The 23,942-nt window shown below is 28.9% G+C and overlaps 1 protein-coding gene across 6 annotated transcripts in view; it reads right to left on the bottom strand.

Moving 5' to 3' along the window:
• Window positions 1-23,942, bottom strand: part of LOC114944082 (uncharacterized) — a 118,620-nt gene that overhangs the window by 17,109 nt on the left and 77,569 nt on the right. For 3 of the 6 annotated variants that reach the window (XM_085482281.1, XM_085482280.1, XM_085482282.1), the window contains 2 exons: window positions 13,718-13,858; window positions 9,306-9,432 (listed from right to left, as the gene is read on the bottom strand). In XM_085482281.1, coding sequence (XP_085338407.1) covers window positions 9,306-9,432; window positions 13,718-13,858 — 268 coding nt within the window. Of the gene's footprint in view, window positions 1-9,305; window positions 9,433-13,717; window positions 13,859-21,997; window positions 22,355-23,942 lie in introns of those variants that run through there. The other 3 variants (XM_085482278.1, XM_029319825.2, XM_085482279.1) reach the window with 3 other exon arrangements.

Raw genomic sequence — 23,942 nt, 5'->3', positions numbered from 1 at the left:
CAACAAAATATCTCGTTAAAAGATTTAGTCGAGTTAACAAATTTCTTTTTCAGAGAGTATAAAGGTTTAATAAAAGAACTCGCCAAAGTATCGACCCTTCTCTCTCGCCGAAGAGAGCAGAAATAAATGACACGTGTACATTTTCACCATCCCCGTGCGCGAGCGAACGAACCCGTGTCCCGTTTTGCACGCGCAAATATGTGTCGCGCACCTATATAGGAAAAGCGAGGCGGTGTCGTTAAACAATAGATGCATCCACGTCGTTGCTATAAATGCACCACGCGGCAAATGACATGTCGTCGCTTCAGAATTTCACCCGGCATTCACACGCCCGACATCGCGATAATATTTAATTTCTCCACGTCAATCCCTCTTTCCCACCCATATACGATGGAATTGTATATGGAAATGTTACGTTCCCTTCCAGAGAAAGAGAGAGAGAGAGAGAGTCCCTCAACTGAGCGAACAAACATCTCGAAAGATGACGGCGCATAACTTGAGATTTTAATGTATGTATGTATGCGACGCGTTAGTTCATTTGTATGATTTTAGAGTGAGTTACATTGAAAACTCTCTGCGCAATCAAAACGTGTAAGTTTGCGAGAGTTCATATTTGAGATTTTTTTTTAGTTTTTCTAGTTTTTTTTTTTTTTTTTTTTTTTTAATAGGATACAAGTTTTTCCGCAACGCTAAAAATCCCTCGTGGTCTAAACGTGGTCATATCGCAGTTTTTTTGTCCGTCTATATTTGTCGAGATCTACATTTGTTTCCATTTTAAATATATTTCTTTCCTTTCGAAAAATAGTTGTACACGTATTCAGAAATCTCTGAATATACATCGTGTATTTGTCTCTGGAAAATAAATTAACTTTTTGCCCTGAGAATACACAGTTCATAATTATCGACAAAATGCAAAATATCCAATATTTATTTATTGTGTAAAATGTGCAAAAGCTACAAGCGAAACGAGCTTGCAAAATCATTTTTATCGTTTATTCGAAATTATTAATCGTCATCGAAAAGCCTGAATTTTCCTTTCGAAACATTCGGATCACTTTTTTTTTTTATTTGAAAAACACATGTATATATTATTTTGCAAAATTGATCGAAAAATATGTCGAAAATCGTGTTTATTATCACCTTTATTTCGTCTTGGTGTAATATACATATATTTTATAATTCTAATCGTTTTCGAAGTGCTGACAGAGAGAGAAAGAGAGAGCTTGCAGCACTCGAGACGCGAGGTATGCAAAACTGATCAAATTTACCAACACCGATATGCATGCAAAACGCATCGTTAAACGACGAGAAAATCCGCTATGAAAATGCATATACGCGGGCTTGTCATACGTCCGGAACTGGTCCGGAACTGGTCCCTGAACTGTTCCGGGATTTCAATCTACCCGATGCCCGATATTCCATCTACGATTTGCAAAATGTTCGGCGCACGAAATTTTCTTTAAAAATGTACCAAATATTTACCGTGGCACGATATATTTATACTTCTGCATATTCATCCGAAATTTTGCGTATAACTCTCTTAGCTTTTAAGGTTGATTTTTAATTCCGTCGAACGTTTTCCCCGGAAAATTGTGATCGTAAAATACTCTCGTCTCACTTTATTTTATTTATAAAGAAAATGAGATAAGAATGCAGCTTTTACGGTCAGTTTTATATACTTGTGCAAATATTTACACACTTTTTATATTTTCTCTACTTTTTTATATATATATTTTTTTTATATTATACTAAAAATGTAAAACACTTGAGGAAAATTAGGAAAGCGATTGTACAAATTTTTGCTCGCTGTGAATATTAATACTGAAATATGGAATAGATGGTGAAAATATTTTGCGATAGTTTTTTATATTATATAATATTAAAGCGTATAAAGTACCATTTATTTTCTAGTTTTGTAAAAACACAAATCGCTACTCGTAATACTTGCGTATTAAATATTTATTTGACTATACATGTAAATGTATATGCAAATATTTACACACTCTTTTTCTATATTTTTCAACATTTTTAAATATTTTACACTAAAGATATAAAACACTCAAATGTATACTTCAGCAGAATTAGAAGAGTATAATCATAAAAATTTCTGCTCGCTGCGAAATATTGAGTGTAGGTTAAAACATTTTCGATTTTAATTTTTTATATTATATTAAAGCGTAAAGTTAGAAAATGGAAAAAAACCTCGGTTTATCTCGATAAGCGTTCCAGGATATATGTATATACATATATGCAAACATTTACACGTTTTTTTATATCTCTATTTTTTGATATCTTTTAATATTTTAGATTAAACATGTAAAATCAGTAGAATTTCAGTAAAAGATTTTGCGCACAATTAGAGAAAATATTAGGAATAAAAATTATTTTAAAATAATCAAATCAAAAACTCTGATATAAAAAATCGAGTATAAAAGACAATAAGAGCACTTGATACCTTTGTATTTGCGCATATCAGGTTTTCAATTTTATTTTAAAATAATTCCAAATATTTTATATTTATTCCTATAATATTTTGTCTATTATGCGGAGGACTTCAAAAATGATCGTAAAAATTTTTGCTCGCAAATATTATTATTGAAATATTGAGTAGATTGTAAAAACATTTTTGTTTTTACACAAAGAGAATTCTTTTAGAATTTACCCTAAAATCATGGCAATCGTGAGACAATATGGTATTGGAATAATAATATAAGAGTTTCTGATTAATATTTAACACAACAAAACATATTAATATGTGCACAATAAAATTAATCAAACATATTTTATATTTTATTGTGATAATATATAAATTGTCTCATGATTACCATAATTTTTCGGGTAAATTCTAAGAAAAAATTATCTATGTAGATTTTTATATTATATTAAAGAGTAATAAACTGAAAAAAATTTGTTAACTCGACTAAACCTTTCCGCAACTAAATTTATTATTTTGTTAATTGAACATATAAAATTATTTAAATTAAATTTAACATATTAAATCTAAAGAACATATATTTGACTTAAATATTAATATACCCGTTCAATTAATAAAATGGTAAAATTTAGTTAAAAAGATTAGTCACATTAACAAATTTTTTTCAGCGTAAAGTAACATTTATCTTTTAGCTCTGTAAAAACCTTAGAAAAAAAACCGATAAAAACACACTGAAAAAAATAACTAAATTAATACATATTTAGTTCAATACTGCCAAGATAATCACTTATTTGAAACAATAAATATTTATTCGTTTTGAAAAGGATTTTCTTATATCAAATAAATATTTTTCATATCAAATAAATATTATTAGTTTCAAATAAATGATTTATTTGGCAGTATTGAAATAAATTTTTTTTTAGTACACAAATCGCTACTGGTGATACTTGCGTATTAAGTGGATATATTTGACAATAGAAAAAAAAACTCGGCCTATCCCTCGACAAGCGTTCCAGGGGGATTGGGTCATAAAAATTACGGCAAGCCTACGTATATATATATATTGCATATATATGCCTGTTCCGCTGGGTGTGGCCACACACGTGTTGCGTGTCAGGGCCAATATCGCGCAACACATGTGTGCATATACATACAAAAGGTAAAAGGGAGCGTCCGCGTTTCGATCAGCGCGCGAATTCCGCGCTGACGAGCGACAAAAAAAAAGAAAAGAAAAAAGTTAGGAGAGCCGAACGAAGGAGAGATCGGCGCACGAAAACTCGTTCGAACAGATATCGAGCGATCAAACAAATCGACGCGACCAGCTGATTCATGCAGTTCGCGATTGTTGTTATTGCGACATATATAATTGATCGCCGCATCAACACGTAATTTGCTCAGCGAAATTGATATTTGTTCAAGCGAAAGGGCGACCACCGGCGCAGATTTTGTTCGCAGTGATTTCTCCTCTCTCGTCCCTCACTCCCTCCTCACTATTGTGAAATTGAACGATTTATTTTTTTTTTCTATTGACATTTACTCTTCTATATGTATATCAAGGTTGGGCAGATTTGTATCTTAATATATCTGAGATACGTATTTCAATATGTATTTTATTTAAATACAGTATTTAAATACCGAATAATCAAGTAATGCGAATTTTGTAATTAATTTTTAATTTATATATCTTGTATTTAAATGTATTTATGTAATTACACACATATATATATATATATATATATGCTATTATGTTTATTTTAATTATTATTATTTTATAAAATTTAAAGTTCAAATAAATAAACTTATCTTTCCAAGTGCTGAAATTAACATACTTTTGATATTATTATCATATAATTCTACCGTCAGACTATATATATTATACTTAATATTAAAGTAATTACAATAAAATCGTCTACTATTATTATTATTTAAAAAATTTCATTTTTAAAAGTATTTATAAATGTATTTAAATACAATTAGTATTTAAATATACATATTTCAAAACCAAAATATTTCTATAATATTCAATAGTATTTCAATAGTATTCGAACAGTATTTAAATAGTATTCAACAGTATTTAAATAGTATTCAACAGTATTTAAATAGTATTCAACACTATCTAAATAGTATTCAACAGTATTTAAATAGTATTCAACAGTACTTAAATAGTATTCAACAGTATTTAAATAGTATTCAACAGTATTTAAATAGTATTCAACAGTATTTAAATAGTATTCAGCAGTATTTAAATAGTATTCAACAATATTTAAATAGTATTCAACAATATTTAAATAGTATTCAATAGTATTTAAATAGTATTCAATAGTATTTAAATAGTATTCAATAGTATTTAAATAGTATTCAATAGTATTTAAATAGTATTCAATAGTATTTAAATAGTATTCAATAGTATTTAAATAGTATTCAATAGTATTTAAATAGTATTCAATAGTATTTAAATATTTAAATAGTATTCAATAGTATTTCAATATATGTCAAACAGTATCTTGTATTTAATTATTTTATTTCGAAGTATCTGGCCAACCCTGATGTATATACAGACGTATGTATAAGTAGTTGTGCCGACACACAATTTTCGCTCCTTGCCTCTCTTACAATACGAATCACTTCATTTCGATGACAAATAAAGTGTGATGATGGAAGGCTCGGGGATCGATTTCGAGCGCAGCTCGATAAATAATAAAGTGACGTTAACGAATTAAGGAGAGACGAATCGATCGAGAGATTCCCTTCCTCTCTCGGTTTATCTTCCCGGACCGCGGAATATTTCGGGAGAATATGATTTATCGGCGATGTGCGACCGCGGATGAGTTCTATGCGCGATTGCATTCCTGTAAAAGTATGAAGTCTCGGATCTTTCCAATTTATTTTCCCTCGTCGAGGGGATGATTTTCTCCGGCCTCATCGAACAGCGGAGGAGCACGCGAGAATTTCGACTCGTTTTCAAACCTTCTCTCACTAGCTCTCTCCATTTGTGTGTATTTGGATTTCATTTTATGTACCCCGGTAAAGAGTATCCTCCCCCGGATAACTTGTGTCGAGTGTGCTCTCGATGTCGTCGGGGGCTCCCGATGCCGAAGATTAATCGTACCTTCCAATGCGAAGACAAGATAAATCTCTCTTATCGCCAGTTTCAACCGAAACCAGATGGATTGCCGTCGAAATATCGCTCCGATCTACGAAAATGGGTCGAGAAAACGGGGAAAATTATCGTTTTTATCTTCGAGCGCCTCTGCGATTTAACATTCGCCATAGCTTAACGTGGCTGAAGAACACGATTTAATATTCCGAAAAAAAATCCATTCTTTCCCCCGAGCATTATTATATTCAGATGTTCAGACTCTCGCGTTTATGTATATCGAACTTAATATTTTGTATATACAGGGTGTAACTCAGGGTGTCCAGCAGACTCAATGAAAAAAATTCCTTGACTTTTTAGTATTATTTTTTCCAAATATATCATTTACATATATCTATATGATAAATTAATTAAATCATGAAATTCTTCCTCGCACAGTTGAAAGATTTGTGTTTTTTATGTTATTTTTACGTTAAATGTTTAATACATTCATGTGTTAATTTAACACATTGCTGTTGTATTAATTGAACTCAAATGTGAAATTATTGAAATAATTAAATTGTGCAATTCTGCATTTATTTTTAATTTTACACAATATGTTTGGTGTTATTAGAGACAAGATTTATCTGTTAAAATTTACAGAAAATGTTCATTTCATTTTATAAGTGAGAATAAAATTAATATTTTTGTTTAGTCCATTTCTACGTTAAAACCATGTTAATTTTACACAAAATTTATTTTAAGTTTACTTGAAATTTGCATTTATGTTAAAACATTAACATAATGTTACCATTATCATTTATAAAATTTAACACAAATTAATAGATTAAAATTCTATTAAAATAAACTCTATTTAAAAACTGTAATTTTGTTAATATTTTAACTCTACAAAATTTAGTTTGTGAGAAACTCTTCTTTGTCAATCAATAATAACTTGAAAATTGTTGGTGCCTCGACACAGAATCCATATGATTTTTTCGTTCCACCTCGTGTAAAATTAATGGAGAATTTCGCAAGAATACAATCGAAAGAACGACCGAGTATACGGTTAACCCAGGTGTGCATCGCAGGATAAATTAGTTCAAGTCCATCGGGAAATCGTATATACGAAAGTGTATATACTACGTTCACGCGAGGAAATTCCTTATTTCAGCCGGAAGATTTCTTGCCCGTTTGAGCTTATGGCAAATTGCACAACGAGTTTAGCTATTTAAACTTTCAAAGGTCCCTGCAAAAGACAATATATAGTACAGGCGGCAGGTTTAGAGACGTCGTGATTACAAATTAAAAGGGTCGAAAGTTGAAAGTAAAGCGTTTCCTGTGACTTCGAGAAAAGAAGTGATAAATCTTGCGCGATTATTGAAGCAAGTTTTGCGGATCCTTGCCAAAAAAAATGAGATACACATCGCTGCTTCGACGGATGAGATTCAGGAGCAAGAAACCAGAAGGGAATTTATAGTGCAGATGCAAAAAAACTCGTATGCTCATTTTTCACTTGTAATAACATTGAAAAAATTCTTACGTATAAATTTAAATTGATTTGAACATAATTTTTCTCATTTTAAAATTTAAAAATGAAGATTTTGTTACGATTCTTAAAGGAAAAGTTTTTGTGTGCAGTAGAATAAAACTGAACAATCAATATCAAACACCAATCACAATAATTTTAAAATACCAAAAGTAATATAAATATTTTATTAATATATATTAATAAATATATAATATAAATAAATTGATAAATAATCAATTATAATAAAATAAGTAATTAATGAATAGAATTAATAAAATTAAGTGTAATAAATTATATTCATAAATAAAATATTGTATATAAAACTGAATTCATTCTCGTTATTTAATAAATTAAAAATATTGTGGAAAGAGAGTGAGAGAAAAATATTTTGTCGTATAACTACACTGGAAAAAAAATTTTTTTTAATTTGACTAAACCATTCAATTAAATACGTTTTGTGTGTTAGATTTAATATATTATATTTAATTTAAATTTTATGTTCAATTGAAAAATAATATTTAGTTCAAAGGTTTAGTCAAGTTAAGAATTTTTTCTTTTCCGTGCACGTTAAATAAAAAAATATTTCAAAATCTGCGTTCGCGGAAATTACATAAGTTTTACGTTTCAACGTCGAAACGTCAAAATATTTGATAATGAATATTTTGTTCTAGAAAATATTTCTGACGGAGCAATTTCCTCTATTTCCGTTATATAAGGCTCTCGCAAGTTTATTCGTTTATTAAAGCGACGATCGTATATACATATAGACTCGGCAGATCATTATAGTCTCTTTTTTTTTTTGCTCGGGTATTGTTGTGAAGTGTAGAATTTACGGTTCACTGGCGTGTCGACTCGTTAGAGAATTTCTGTAACGAAGCGTGCGTTTCGCCCTTTCCTTTCCGAAGCTATTATCGCGACGACGTGTCGCATTGCAAACCGCAGTTATCGTTTTTCAGTGCGCCGTATAGATGTAACGATCCGCACAATGCTCAATTAACAAGGTATGCGCACGTGAGTGTATGCCAAGCTCCGTGCGTAGCTTTTATTACGAATTGGAATACAGCGTGTGACAGCATATACATCAATTCGCGCCGCAAACGCGGGAATATATGTATAGATACGCGATAAATTTCGAGAGACTCGAAAAATCGATCAATTTGAGGAACATATGTGTCAAACATGTAGAAACAAAATGTTTTTTTTTCCCCACCATTAGAGTTAAATTCAGATGCGTTAACGCATCTTTAACGATAACGAATGCGAGAAGTGGTTCCCTAAATAATATTTTATCTAAATTAGTAAAATTAGACTTGAAAAGAGAGCAAACCTTCATAAAAATTAGGAGCAAGCTGAATTTTTGTGCGGAGACCTTTATTTCGATGTTCTAATGAAATCCTGAAAAGTATCCTTAATTTCATTCAAAGCGTTTTTTTTATGGGGAATAAATTTTAGTTTTTTGCCATTATCTCGAAAATTATAAACTTTCCGAGAAAAATTGTTATTATAAAAATTGTACCTCATAAAATTCTGTACAAAAAAAGTCATTATACTAATCGTTTTCCAGTAAAACGGTAAAGTTGCAGTCTGTAGTTCGTAAAAAATACGTACTTCTTTCTATACCACCGCGTTTTTCTCGCTCTATATCTTCGAAAGGATTAATTCCACGAAAAAAAGTATAATGACCTTTTTTGTAGGGAATTTTATGAGCTACAATTTTGATAAGAATTATTTTTCTCGAAAAATTGATAGTTTTCGAAATAGTGGCAAAAAACTAAAATTTATTCCCTTTCTTCCCATTAAAAAACGCCCTGGATGAAATTAAGAGTACTTTTCAGGATTTCATTAGAACATCAAAATAAAGGCCTCCACAAAAATTCAGCTTGCTTCTAATTTTTATGAAGTCAAAGTTTAATTTTACTGGACTAAATATTTTTTCCACTTTATATTTTATTCTATATGAAAGAAAGTAATAACTTTCCAGCAGGAAAGAGCTTTTCCCTCGTAATTTCCGCAACATTGATTACATATTTGCGAAGAAATATAAATATCCGCCGAAAAATATCGTTGAGCTATCAATCCTTCATCAATTTTATGTCGTTTTTTGTCGATTTTGACAAAGTTCAAAAATCATTTTCGTTGATTAAAAAAAAATATAAAATAAAAGTAAATTCAAATGCATAAAAATATCTACTTTTATCTGTAGAGTATCAGATAATTCAAACGTTGAATAGAATTAGATACAAGAGAAATACTGATAAACTTACTCAATGTTGCATTGTTGACACGCGACTGATCCGTCTGCGATCTGAGTAATCGCAGTCGATTCAGCTTGCTCTGTTGCTGGTCCAGTTTGTGCCTCAATCTAGCGAGTCTGTCCTGCTGTGCTGGCTCCTGAAACAGTAAACAGTACGTTAATACGACTATTGTAGGCAGATGATGAATATCCGCCTAATAGGATGAATGATGGCTTCAGAGATAGAAAACGAAATAGACACGAAAATAACACTATCGCAAACAGTGTTTCAAAATTTGTCCATCACCGACGAGAGAATTTCCTATAAATAAAAATGTAAGCAATAAAATAGAGGAAATTTTAATGTGATATATTTATTAATTTTCTAGAGACTGGATTCTCTCAAAAAGAGCATATTATTCGGTCCAGCGCTCTTTTCTCGCGAAAGACTGCTCATATATTATCCTTTTCCTCCGTGCAAAGTGTCAGGGAAATCTTCAGGACTTGACAAAGAAGTAAATATTACACTTCTCAAAATAGTTAAAGGATCAAAAAAATTGTCCAAAAAATAAGCAATTTTAAATAGCTGTAACTTTGTTTAAAAAAAATGATAATTTAAATTTTAAAAAAGGGTTTCAAAGCTTGAAATCTCTACTTTCGAAAAGTCATAGTTTTTTTCATTTTCTCCAATTCTGATATTTTTTATATACAGAAAACAATGAACGAAATAACGAAATGGAAAAATTTCTTCTCACTTTGTAAGACGTATCGCATACACAAGAAGATTTGAAAAATTTTTTGACATTTTTACGTTAAAGCCTGAAGTTTTCCCTGCAAAATCGTTTTTTATAATTTAAATTTCGATCTTTCCTTGTCAAGTTATCGGAAATTGAAGAGAAAATGTCATTTTTGCTTTGATCGTTTGTAACTCTGTTAAAAATCATCGTACAGCAATTTTAAGAATGGATTCTTAAAGTTGAATCTTTGCTCTATAGTATGATAGAGGCTGAATTTTTTTCTCATCAGCTTCACCTAGAAAACAAATCCAATCGTACAACTTCCATGTGGCGCGCTTTGGGTGAAGCTGACGTCGACGGTAATTTTGAAAATTATATGCAACTTTACATAAATTTTTTAAATTTTATATTGAAAATTAAAAAATTATGTTAGAAAGTGGAGAAAAGATTGTTCTGCCGTGGATTTTATTTTTTTAATATTTTTTATCAAAGAGAATTAAGATTTTTTAACTATATTATACACACATCGATTATTTTAAACATACAGATCACTATAAAGAAATTATCACAGCAAGTCTGTGATTTTTTTCCAAGTTTGGGGTACTAGAAAGCACAAAACTTTCAATCGATAAAAAATTTTAATTACTTTAGATAACTTTTTTTCAAAATTTAAACAAAAAGGAGAAAACTTGCGATTTTCTTCGTTATTTTCACCTATTTGTAAAAAGTTCACGAGTTAAAAAAAATTCAGTCTCTATATCATACTATAAAGCAAAGATTCAGCTTTAAGAATCCATTCTTAAAATTGCTGTACGATGATTTTTAACGGAGTTATGAACAATTAAAGTAAAAATGACATTTTCTCTTCAATTTGCGATAACTTGATAAGGAAAGATGGAAATTTAAAGTTTAGAAAACGATTTTGCAGGGAAAACTGCAGGCTTTAACGAGAAAATGTCTAAAAATTTGTCAAATCTTCTTGTGCATGCGACATGTCTATAAAATGAGAAGAAAATTTTCCATTTCGTTATGTTCGTTGTTTTCTCTATGTAAGAAATATCATAGAATTGAAGAAAATAAAAAAAGCTATGACCTTTCGAAAGTAGAGATTCTAAGCTTTAAAACCCTTGTTTAAAATTTAAGTTATCACTTTTCGAAACAAAGTTACAGTTATTTAAAATTTGCTTATTATTTGGACAATTTGTTTTATCCCTTAATTATTTTAAAAAATGTATATTCCTAAACTAATTAAGTGGAAAATGCTTAATCAATGAAAAATCGACTTTTTTCGAGTCAAAAATGATTTCCAATTTTAATAATGCAAGTAACTTAATATTTTATGTCGGATACAATAAACGAAATTATTTTATCTCGCATCGATATATATGAGGTATTATTTATAGACAATATTAAAGTTAGAATTTCGATGAAAGATGAGAGTTCGCTATTTATTTGATTCTCAGATCTTTCGACTGAAAAATTCTTTCCATTATTTCTTTGTACGTAATATAAAAGATTCTTCTCGTCAATAGAATATTTCGATGCAATTGACAAATTATATATACTACGTGTCTCTAAATTTTATTCTCAAAGTAAATGCTCGAGAGCGCGATTTTCAATAATGACATATTTCATCATATCATGGCTAAATTTAGATGTTCCTATATTACGTAGAATTTAATCTAAATTTTAGCTATATGATAACTAATATTTTTAACTATAATTTACTGGGGAATTCTCTATTAAATTATTAGCTTGAAAATATTAATTAGCTATAATTAGCTAAAATTCTGACACGATAATTAAATTCCAGATATAATATAGAGAGATAGCTAAAATTTAGCTATGCTAATTTTTTTTTTTCACGGAAGAAAAATATTAGCCTCATCACAACTAAATTTCAGCTGTCCCTATATATCATCTCTAAATTTTAGCAATTTTGGTAACTAGTATTTTTTAATTATAGTTAAACAAAGAATTCTTCGTTAAACTACAATTAAAAAATATTAACTGTCATAACTAGACATAATAATTAAATTTCAAGTGCACTGAAAAAAATTATCAACGTGACTGAACCTTTCAACTATATATATTATTTTGTTAATTAAACATATAAAATATTTAAATTAAGTATAATATATTAAATCTAACAAAACGTAAGTATATTTGGAATTAAATACTAATTAATATATACGTTCAATTAACAAAATAGTAATTTCATTGAAAGATTTAGTCAAGTTAACAATTTTTTTTCAACCTGCAATACATTTAACAATTTTTTTCTGCTTACAATAGTTTAAACAAAGAATTTTCTGTTTAATTATAGTTAAAAAATATTAATTACCATAGTTAAAATTTATAAATGACAAAAAGGAATGTGATAATTAAATTTCAGATGTAATATAGAGAAAGCTAAAATTTAAATATATGGTAGCTAATAGGGTTGAACAGATACTTCGAAACAAAATATTTAAATACGAGATACAAGATACTGTTTGACATATATTTAAATAGTATTGAAATATTTTGGTTTTGGAAATATATTTAAATACTAATTATATTTAAATACATTTATAAATACTTTCAAATACAATTATTTTTAAAATTTTCTGATTATATACTATATAGTTAATATTAAAGTAATTACAAAAAGATTATCTACTATTAGTAAGAAATAAAATAATAGTAGATGATTTTATTGTAATTACTTTAATATTAAATATAATATAGTCTGACGGTAGAATTATATGAAAATAATATCAAAAGTGAGTTAATTTCAACACTTTGAAAGATAAATTTATTTAATTAAACTTTATAAAATAATAATAATTAAAATAAATATATAATAGTATATATTATATTATACATAGATATATATGTAATTACATAAATAGATTTAAATACAAGATACATTTAAATAAAACAATTAATTGCAAAATTCGAAATACTCGAGTATTCGGTATTTAAATACTGTATTTAAATAAAATACACATTTAAATACGTATCTCTACTTGAAGATACATAGATATATATGTAATTACATAAATAGATTTAAATACAAGATACATTTAAATAAAACAATTAATTGCAAAATTCAAAATACTCGAGTATTCGGTATTTAAATACTGTATTTAAATAAAATACACATTTAAATACGTATCTCTACTTGAAGATACATAGATATATATGTAATTACATAAATAGATTTAAATACAAGATACATTTAAATAAAACAATTAATTGCAAAATTCAAAATACTCGAGTATTCGGTATTTAAATACTGTATTTAAATAAAATACACATTTAAATACGTATCTCTACTTGAAGATACATAGATATATATGTAATTACATAAATAGATTTAAATACAAGATACATTTAAATAAAACAATTAATTGCAAAATTTAAAATACTCGAGTATTCGGTATTTAAATACTGTATTTAAATAAAATACACATTTAAATACGTATCTCTACTTGAAGATACATAGATATATATGTAATTACATAAATAGATTTAAATACAAGATACATTTAAATAAAACAATTAATTGCAAAATTCAAAATACTCGAGTATTCGGTATTTAAATACTGTATTTAAATAAAATACACATTTAAATACGTATCTCTACTTGAAGATACAGATCTGCCCAACCCTGGTAGCTGATATTTTGTTGTTTTTCATGGACGATCGGAAATGGACTCACCTGTGCGCCTCGAAGCACGGCTAAGCGGGCCTCTTTCTGCTCCAGGAGGCGCCTTTGCTGAGCGATTTCCCGCTGCTGCCTGGCTGCCATGCTTTCAAGCTCGCTGAGCAGCAGCACAGCACCACCCCCGCCCACTGCTAACTGAAACAACAAGATAAATGCACATAAGCACATATACGAATGCATCGGTGTATGTCGAGGTAAAACAACGATGACGACGTAGAACGCCGCGCCGAATCGACCGATTAATTATCGCGCTTTAATTACGCCGGCTTTTCGATCAAAGCCCTTCATTATTGTTCCTTGACCTTTCGCAATATTTGAGTGCCTGCGCGCGAAACGCGCGCGTCACGTGACAGATGCGCGGGTCGAAGTTTGGAAGGATTATATTGCTATGTTCTCGGATAAAATATTATATTTTTTTTTCGATGGAAATAATATTGAAAAAAAAATATATATTTTATTTTTTATGAAAATATTTAAAAAAAACATGTATGACGAAATTCATATGTAAAATTTAAAGAATTTAAAAGCAAATAAAAATTTGAAAAAACATGCTCGCGTAATCTGTCGAATATATCGAAATATACTATATTGACGAGAAATAAGAATCTTTCGTATCTCTTACAAAGAGAGAAGAAATATAAAGAATTTCAATCGGGAGATCTGAGAAGCAAATAAATATCGCGCTCACTCTCATTCATCTTTCATCGAAATTCCAACTTAAATACTGCCTATATATAAATGATATCTCGTACATCGATGCAATATGAAATATGAAAATCACTTCCGACTCGAACGAGATCAAGTTTTTTCATAGCTTAAGCATCTTTCACTTACAATTAATTTTAATATTCGTTTCTCCTTCGAACTCTGGAAATTTTCTTAATACTTTGAGTAGAGAAAAGGGATCTACGAGATATCCCGAAATTCCCAAATCTGTTGATCCTGCACATTCCTAGAATTATTTGGAAACGATTTTTCCTCGAGGATCATTCTTTACATATATTCCCAATTTTTGCCATCGTGTATCTGTTTGTAAATATAAGTCTTAAATTAAAATTCGATTAAAATAAACTCTTGAAATTAATTGCAGAATGTGGTTTTGTTAATATTTTATTTCTACACGGACAGAATTTTTCGTTATATCTTACTGCAAAATTCACTACAAAATTTTACCATGTTTGGTTGTAAGCCGAAAATTACATACTGCACGTTAAAATTATCATGAGCGATTAAACTGGATTTAAAAAAATATTCTACGTTGTAAAATTTATATAAAAAAGTGTACATGTTTATCACTTTTTTGGCATTTATTCTACTTAAAACACTTAATAGATTTTAAAATATTTTAAAATTATTAAAATTTTACTATTATATATTTTAGTAAAATCAAACATATTTTATATCTTATTGTGGTAGATATTAATATTTTTATTGCGATATAAATATTAATCAGAGAGAAACTTTTATAAAATTTTCAATATTATTCTACAATCACCATGAATTTCAGAATAAAATCTAAGAGAAAATTCTCTCTAATTACAAAGCTTAGTTTGCGAAAAAAACCTTTTATTTTAAATTTTTTGCTTATAATTCAAAAATTATCGGTGTCTCAATTTCAGGATGTCTAGCAGACTCAATGAAAAAAATTCCCTGACTTTTTCAGATTTTCCAAGACCAGAAACTAATTTTTTCCCTGACTTTTTAGTATTATTTTTTCCAAATATATAATTTTCATATAAATTATAATACATATATTTTAATATATTTAATGGTATCTAATATCACAACAAAACTTTTAAATTAAACACTTTTAATAAAAAATTAATGTATTCATTTTTAATAAAAAAATGAATTAAAATAAAGTTCTTGAACAATATTATAATTCTTGAGCAATGTTATAACATATTTTGAAATATATAATACATTGAAATAAAATAACACGACGATGAAAATATAAATTGACAAACACGCTGTAGATGAATCGAATTTTAACAACACAGAAAATTAGCGTGCTGAGAGTCGAGGAAAAGTTTATATTTATTTAATAAAAGTTTTTATATTTATTTATTTCATATTTATTTAATAAAAAATTTCAAATTATTCAGACAAATGTAGAGTAATGTGAAAAAATCCAGATAAATAGTAAAATTTCCTAATTATTCCCTGACAATTCCAGATTTATAAAATTCCCTGACAATACCCGGTTTCCAGATTCTATGACCGCTATACAGAGAATTTTCTTTGAGAATTTACCCTGAAAATCATGGGACAATATGGTATTAGAAGAATTTTATAAGAGTTCCTCTGATTAATGTTTACCACAATAAAAAAATATTAATATTAATATTAATTTACCACAATAAAAATATATTAAATAAAAATATTAATACCACAATAATTAAATATTAATATAAATAATATTAATATCACAATAAAAATTTTTACTATGTACATAGCAAAATTAATCAAATATATTTTATATCTCATTGTGGTAGATATTAATCTATTTATTGTGGTAAATATAATCAGAAAAACTCTTATAAAATTCTTCCAATATCATACTGTTCCAAGATTTTTCGGGTAAATTCTAAGAGAAAATTTTCTCTGCGTGGACACTCTGCATTTTCACCGAGGAAAAATCATCTCCGAATGATCCTAAAAATTCGCTATGAATAGATGATCCGCGAATTTCGGGACACCCTGTGTATAAACAGCGAGAAACGCGTTTCGCGAGAGGAAAGATCGCCGGACCGAATGATGCGCGTTCACGGCTCTTTTTGTTTCATCTCTCCAGCAGCATCTGGAGGATACGGAGGAGGACCGGCCGATACCAGGTAGAATCCCAAGGCCGGCCCTTCGAATTCCACCGCCGACAAGGACTCCGCGTAACCTTCGTACGTCAATGAAAGTGCGGTCAACGGCGCAAAATAAACCGCGTGTCACAAACGAAGGCGCGGCAAAGATGAAAATATCGCGGAGGTATTTCACGATCGACTTGCTGCGGTCGCGCAAAACCGATCGACGACTAGTGTAAAGAGAGAATATCTCGGCGTGGATTTTCTCTTTCGTTTTATTTAACCTTTTTCTATTTTTTTTTTTTTTAACAACGATAATTCAAATAAAATTGCATTTTCTCGCGGAGATGAGATAAGCTCGTATATATGTGTATCTCTCTCATATATATTTTTTTTAAATTTTATTTTTGTATTTTTGCAAAGCGCAAAATAAATAGAAAAAACAAATTAAAAAAAATTTTTTGACGGGAATAATTTTTAAACGAATTATCCGTCTCTCTATTTTTCTCTCTCTCTCTCTCTCTCTCTCATTCAAAAATTAGATTAGCAGCGTCGAGAGTATATTCGCTTCATTGTTATGAAGCAACGTAATAAGATACAAAACAAGGTAGTTCCTATAATTTAATGGAGGAAATAAATAAAGGAATTACGAATTTTAATGAAATTATTTCGAAATAAAACCAGATTAATTTTTCGATTTATCACTTATTAATTTAGTCCGAGTAACATCTACCTTCTCAAAATTCTGAATTGTTTTCGCCATATTTCGTATATAAAAGAAAAGAATACGTGGTACGCGAGGAACGCGTGTTTTGCATACGAAAAATGCGGATATTATTCATATTATCTTATACCTTTTCAAGACAGACATACTCGAAATTATTCTGGACACGAGATCCAAAGTTCTGACGTCTCTTGTACGATTCAAGTAATACTCGTATTTATAATCACAATATTCGGAAAAAATGAATAAGAGATGTCCGACATATTCACACAGAGAGAATTTTAGAAGAGTTTTTCTGATTAATATATTTATTACTTATAATAAAAATATTAATGTTTACTGTAATAAAATATTTATTATATTCATTATTTTTTATATTTATATTTTTTTGCACTTATTTTAATATTTAATATTATATTTATTATATAATAAATATAATATTTAAATAAATATATAAAATATATTTAAATGTGTTTAATGAGGTTAATATTTAAAATTCTTCCAATATCATATACACTGAAAAAGATTCTGCATAGATAAACTTATGAGATGTATTTAGTAATACTTTTTTTTAAATATTTGATTATTATTAATTATAATAATAAGAATAAAATTTTTGTATAATTTGATATAAATTTGGAATAAAAGTTTGATAATAATTATAAATATTTTAAAAGAGCAAATTTTGCGTTTAATTGAACCAACTGAATTATGTAGTACTTATTATCAAATAGTTTGGTGATAATACTAAATAGTTTGATAATTAGTACTAAATTATCTTAAAAAGCCTTATTTGGTTGATGTGCTGTTAGTTACTAAATTATTTAGTAAGTAATCTGATTATAATTATTACTATAATTAGATTATAATATTATTATTATTATTATTACTGTTGTTACTGTTACTGTTGTTATTCTTATTCCTTTTATTATTATTGTTATTATTGTTGTTAATATTGTTATTGTTATTATTCGTATATATTGTACGACGATTACCATGATTTTGTGAGTAAATTCTACGTTGTTATTGTTGTTATTATTCTTTTTATTATTATTGTTATATTATTTATTGTTATTGTTATTATTATTGTTAATATTGTTGTTGTTGTTATTGTTGTGTTAATATTGTTGTTGTTATTGTTGTTAATATTGTTGTTGTTATTCGTATAATATATTATACGACGATTACCATGATTTTGAGGGTAAATTTTACGAGAAAATTCTCTCTGCGCACGTATAATCCCTATATATCGAGAAGAGAGAGATAACTGCGGACAATAACATGCGTTACCGTAAAAAATTAATCTTCATCCGGTAGAATTCTCCGGCGCAATCACGTTCTCCGGAGCGGAGGCGCGAATCAAGGCGGTGGTTTCGAAGGCAGCCGGCAGCTATACGCGAACGAAAGTATCATCGCGAGACACAATAACAATAGCGCCGTGAAACGAGGAAGATAATACGACCGCCTTCGGCGACTCCAGAGAGCGGAGCATCGCGTTCCGTTCCGGCTTCCGCGCCTCTTTTCATTCCGCACGTACATATGACAGAGTTAATTGTTTCGAAAGCGCGAGAGGAGAATGTTAAGCAAAAACGGCGAGAGACACACAGAAGTGTTAAATGTTAAATGTCGCGACGTATCGCGATCGCCAGGAGAAATGGAAAGAGAGTCTCTCTCTCTCGCTTTTCCCCGAGACAGCCGGAGACGCGGATCCCATTCAATTTCATTTATCCCGTTATGATGCAGCAGAATGCGGGACTACGTGAGATATATCCATTATATACGTTTCTCTTTAAATCGGAAAAATAAATAGTTTAGTTTTCTGGGTTACGTGTGTGTTTAGATACGCCCTTTATGCGAATCTTTCAATAATGCCTCATCTTCTCTTTTCAATAAATATTGTGTTTCATTAATCACGTTTTATACACGTTCAAATTTACATTTTTTTTTCTTCTTCTTTAAATACTCTTTGATTGAAATGTATTGATATACCTATCCGTTGTTTTATTTTTTAACCATAAAAATTAACATTTTGTTTTCTGGGTCACACCTGTGTCTAGATGCACTCTTTTTATGAATATATTTCAATAATATTTCAATAAAATATTTTTGTGCATTCAAGCTTTTTTCAAATATATTTTAGTTAAAATGGACTTATTGATATGATTACATCTTTAAAGTAAAAAAAAATCTTATTTATTTCTTAAGTATATTTTTCCCAATTTACAAGTACATATTTGCATTAGCAAATTTTGAAACATAATGTCATTTACACGAAAAAGATATTAGCTACCGTAGCTAAATTTTAGATGTTCCTAGTTCCTGTGTTACATCTAAAATTTAGTTGCCATGTCTAAATTTTACCTCTGTGATAATTAATATTTTTAACTATAATGTAACAGAAAATTTCCAGCTTAAAAATATTTATTTTCACGGCTAAAATTTAGGCATGAAAAGTTAAACCTTCTTTTTGTGTACAGTATTTAATGTATAGCAGAGTTGAGTAAGTTAATGATTTTTTTTAAACTAAGTTAATTAAGTTAAAATTAGTTGCTTATAAGTTTAGTTAAATTAAAAGTTGCATGAATAAAAAATTAACTCCGTTAAAGTTAAGTTAAGATTAAATTCACTGAAGTTAAATTAAAAGTTAATTAAAATTTAATTTAATTTTTCAAAACATTACTTATATTAAATTAGAATTTTGTTTGTTAAATCTTTTAAAATTTATAATAAAAAATAAATAATTTTGCTTTTTATACAGAAATATATTTTTTGCTAATTACAATTAATGACAAATAAACATAAAAATAATACGATTATAATTTATAAAAAAAACAATAATAATGATATTCAGACAAAAAAAATTAACTTATTGTTAGGTAAAAAGTTAATAAGTGTAAGATCAAAAATAACTAGTTGAAGTTAACAATTAATACATTTTAACTTAACTAAGCTAAGTTAAAAGTTATCAACTTATTAACTAGTTATTAGCCAACCTTAATTTAATGTGTAGTAATACCTTGAATAGGAGAAAAATTACAATAGGGAGCGCGAATATCCTTCAGAACGCGCCAAAATCTCGACTATTGATCAATAACCAGTTGCTCGTCACATTCGTAGGGAAGAGTAGTATTATATTATATAATCTCGGGCATAAAATATCGAATCGGTTTTCATGCGTGAATGGGCGGAAAAGTTGCGAAAAGATGTTCCCCCGTGGGAACACGTAGACGAAAAAGAAATTTCTCATAGAAACGGATTCTTGTAGGAGCGGATAATCCTCGAGGGATGATCCCGCCTGGACGATCCCCTTGCGAAATTAATTTCCAAGAGCCTGAGAACAGGTAGCGCGAAAGAAGCCGTAACGTAATCGACAGTTTGTTTCTTTTCTTTTCGGGCGCATTCATTCGCGAAATTGATGTAAGCGTAATTTCGATTTCTTCATTAGGTATAAAAAAAATTTCTGTACGCGCGTATTTCGCACCTCACCTCGTATTAAATATATATTATATGTCTCTCGAACCGAGGAAAATATTTTTCCGTCGTAATTGTTAGATAAAAAAATTAGCGTTTTTTTCGCTATAAATGCATAAGAAAATTAACGAAATGTGAGGAGTAACTACTGCTGTACGAACGTTTTTGTTTAAAATGTATCTTTTTGCTTGCATACTCTTCTTGCAATAAAAATAAAACGCGCTAACGTTTTATGAAGCGAAATAAGAAGATAAGTGTGGAAAATTAGACTTGAGCACATATAAAGGACGAGCTTGTTGTCTCATTATACAGGATTATACGTTTTATGCAATATGTAGTACACTGATGAAAGTTATAAGTATTACTAAAGTAAAGTACAAGAGGGAGATAATTACGGTATGAAATGTTTATACGATATCGTTCAAATAAAAACTGCAACATTTTAGGCATATACATGTACTACATTCATTTAACCTGGAATGGAATAAAAACTTTCAAACGTTTTCTCTTTTCCTCTCTCTACCGTAGCTAAATTTTCCCGAATATTTTCTCTAATTATATATTTTTAATTTAACGGAGAGTTTCCTGTTAAACTATTAAATATAAAAAATATTTTTGAACAATTTTTGATGCAGCGTTTATGAAAAAAATTTTTATAGCTATCACAGCTAAATTTTCTCCAACTAATATAATTGTAATTTAATAGACACTATTAAATATGTAGCTAAAAAATATTAATCAGCTATTATATTTAGCTAATAGTTAATACTATGTTTTCCTTTCTTAAATGATGCACAAATTGATAACTATGCATATAATTGTTTCAAATATAAAACAATTTTTGATGCAGCGTTTATGGAAAAAAATTTTTATAGCTATCACAGCTAAATTTTCTCCAACTAATATAATTATAATTTAATAGAGAATTAAACTATTAAACAAAGTTACATAGACTATTAAATAGCTTCAAAATATTAGTTAACATTAGCTATTTATTAGTAGCTAAATATAATTTTTTCGTATTATACCCATGAAATTTTCTTAATTGCAATAGCATCGTACGTAACGTATACAAAACGTTGAAAACTTGAACGTTTCTTGTCATATTAAATTATATACGTTTCTAGTAAGTTTTAATAATGCACTATCGTTGTCATAGAATATCGCCGACGCGTTTGCACAAACTTTTACGTATTTATTCATAATGTGTAAACCTCTTCCCTCTCTCTCTCACTCTTTCCGATGCAGGCATCAGAGCGAAAAGTGCATCGAGCAGAACCTTACCTCGTGTCCTACTCGCTCGTTGCTGCATTCCGCCTTCGTGGTGACCGAGGGAAGTTTTTCCTTTATATTGGATTTGGACTTCCTCTTGGACGATTTTCCATGATGAAGCCGTACAGCCACGGTTTTCACCTCGAAGTTTTCCCGCGGATAGACGCACGCCAGCATCCTCCCGATGACATGGACCAGCCCCACCGGTCCACCGACTTTCGCTTTTGCGCGATTAAATTGACGTTCGAACGCAAAAACCCTGCACGGTTTTTTTTGCCGGATTTTTTTCCACCCGTTTGTTTCTCTTCGCGCGTTAAAATGATATGACAGTTTATTTAAGTGGATGCTGCCATTGTTCTGTTTTACCGACTTTAAGTTAGGTTAGGTTCACTTTTTATTGAATATACAGATTGAAAAATCCTCCCCCATGAAAGTACTGATGACATGAAATTCTTTCATGTCATCTCTATTGGGAGCGCCATATTTTGTGCACAAATAAACTGCAGAACTTTTGTATTAAATAACTATTGTTATGAGATGATGCAAAAAGCCGATAAAAAACTGTAATTTTGTGACTTTTATTGTTTTTTTATACGAAATTACAGGACTCCTCGTATCATTAATATCAGTACTTTAATTGTGGAGAAGACTTTTTCAATCTGTATAGCCAATAAAAAGAACCCTTGACCTCAAAGTCGGTAAAACAGTCATGATCAGCATCCCCTTAAGAAGAAACGCCGATCGTTGACACACAGAAAAAAAGGAAGTGTCAAATCAACACTTATATGTACTCGTATATATACTGATTGTGAGAAAAAAATTGTTAACTTGACTAAATCGTTCAATTATATATTATTTTGTTAATTGAACATATAAGTATTTAAGTCAAAACACGTTTCATGTTAGATTTCATATGCTGTATTTAATTTAAATTTTACTTATATATGTTCAATTAACAAAATAGTAATTAATTGAACGGTTTAGTTAACAACTTTTTCCTCAGTGTACACAACAAAAGTGTCAAATCAAAATTTATATAATTCAACCAAGGAAAATATTAATCTTATTATTTAAGAATTTTCTTAAATGAAAAAGAAAAACAACTAATCTTCGCATAAAATAACATATTTTATTATATTCTTCAGATATATAATATTGAAATAAAACTGTACTGTTGTTAAAATTTTTAATTTAGCATATTCTTATAAGATTATATCAGTATATAAGTGTTGATTTAATACTTGTATTCTTTCTGTGCAAAATAAATCGTTTCGCCAGTGTAAAGGAATATTTTCTTAAACTTTCAAGACTCTTCTAAAAATAATACGAATGTATTAATTTGTAGTATTTGCAAAATCTCTTTTGAGGAAAAGTGTAGTAAAAGGGAAACCTCTTTCGCTTGAAAATATTTATATTAGAGATGTTTAGATATTCTAAGAGAATATAAATTACAAATCTTATCTTTCTCAAAGAAAATTTGTTTGAGTGATATTTGTATTTCAGAAGAGAGAGAAAATTTAGCGAGATAAAATGATTACTATTATTTCGACATTAATCATGTTATTTTGCATCATTTCTAGAAATCGTTTGCCAATTATTTTAAACCCAATAATTTAATTTTATAACCAAAAGTTTATTCTTTGTAGTTATCGATTGGCGAATGGGACACCAGTTAACCCAATATTCATTCAAAGCAAATGTGAACAATGCCGTGCAGAATATATAATACTATCATAATAATTTATCATAATATAATTAAACCGTTAATTGAGAAAGGAAAATTATTTAAGAGACGATATTCTGTGTTATATGATAATGTCTTTATGCAATGGCTCTTTGATGCGAAACCTCGTCAGATTAAATTCCATGTATATTGATATAATTTTGAAATTTGAGCCCGTGTGATTAATATGCGATATATTTCGATTATTTTTTCCAAATAATATGTATATAATTC

Source organism: Nylanderia fulva, unplaced genomic scaffold, assembly GCF_048542155.1.
Source record: "Nylanderia fulva isolate GAGA-0341 unplaced genomic scaffold, ASM4854215v1 Scaffold20, whole genome shotgun sequence".
Taxonomy (NCBI): domain Eukaryota; kingdom Metazoa; phylum Arthropoda; class Insecta; order Hymenoptera; family Formicidae; genus Nylanderia; species Nylanderia fulva.
Note: the sequence above shows the minus strand (reverse complement) of the source record. Positions and strands in the feature narration are given on the sequence as shown.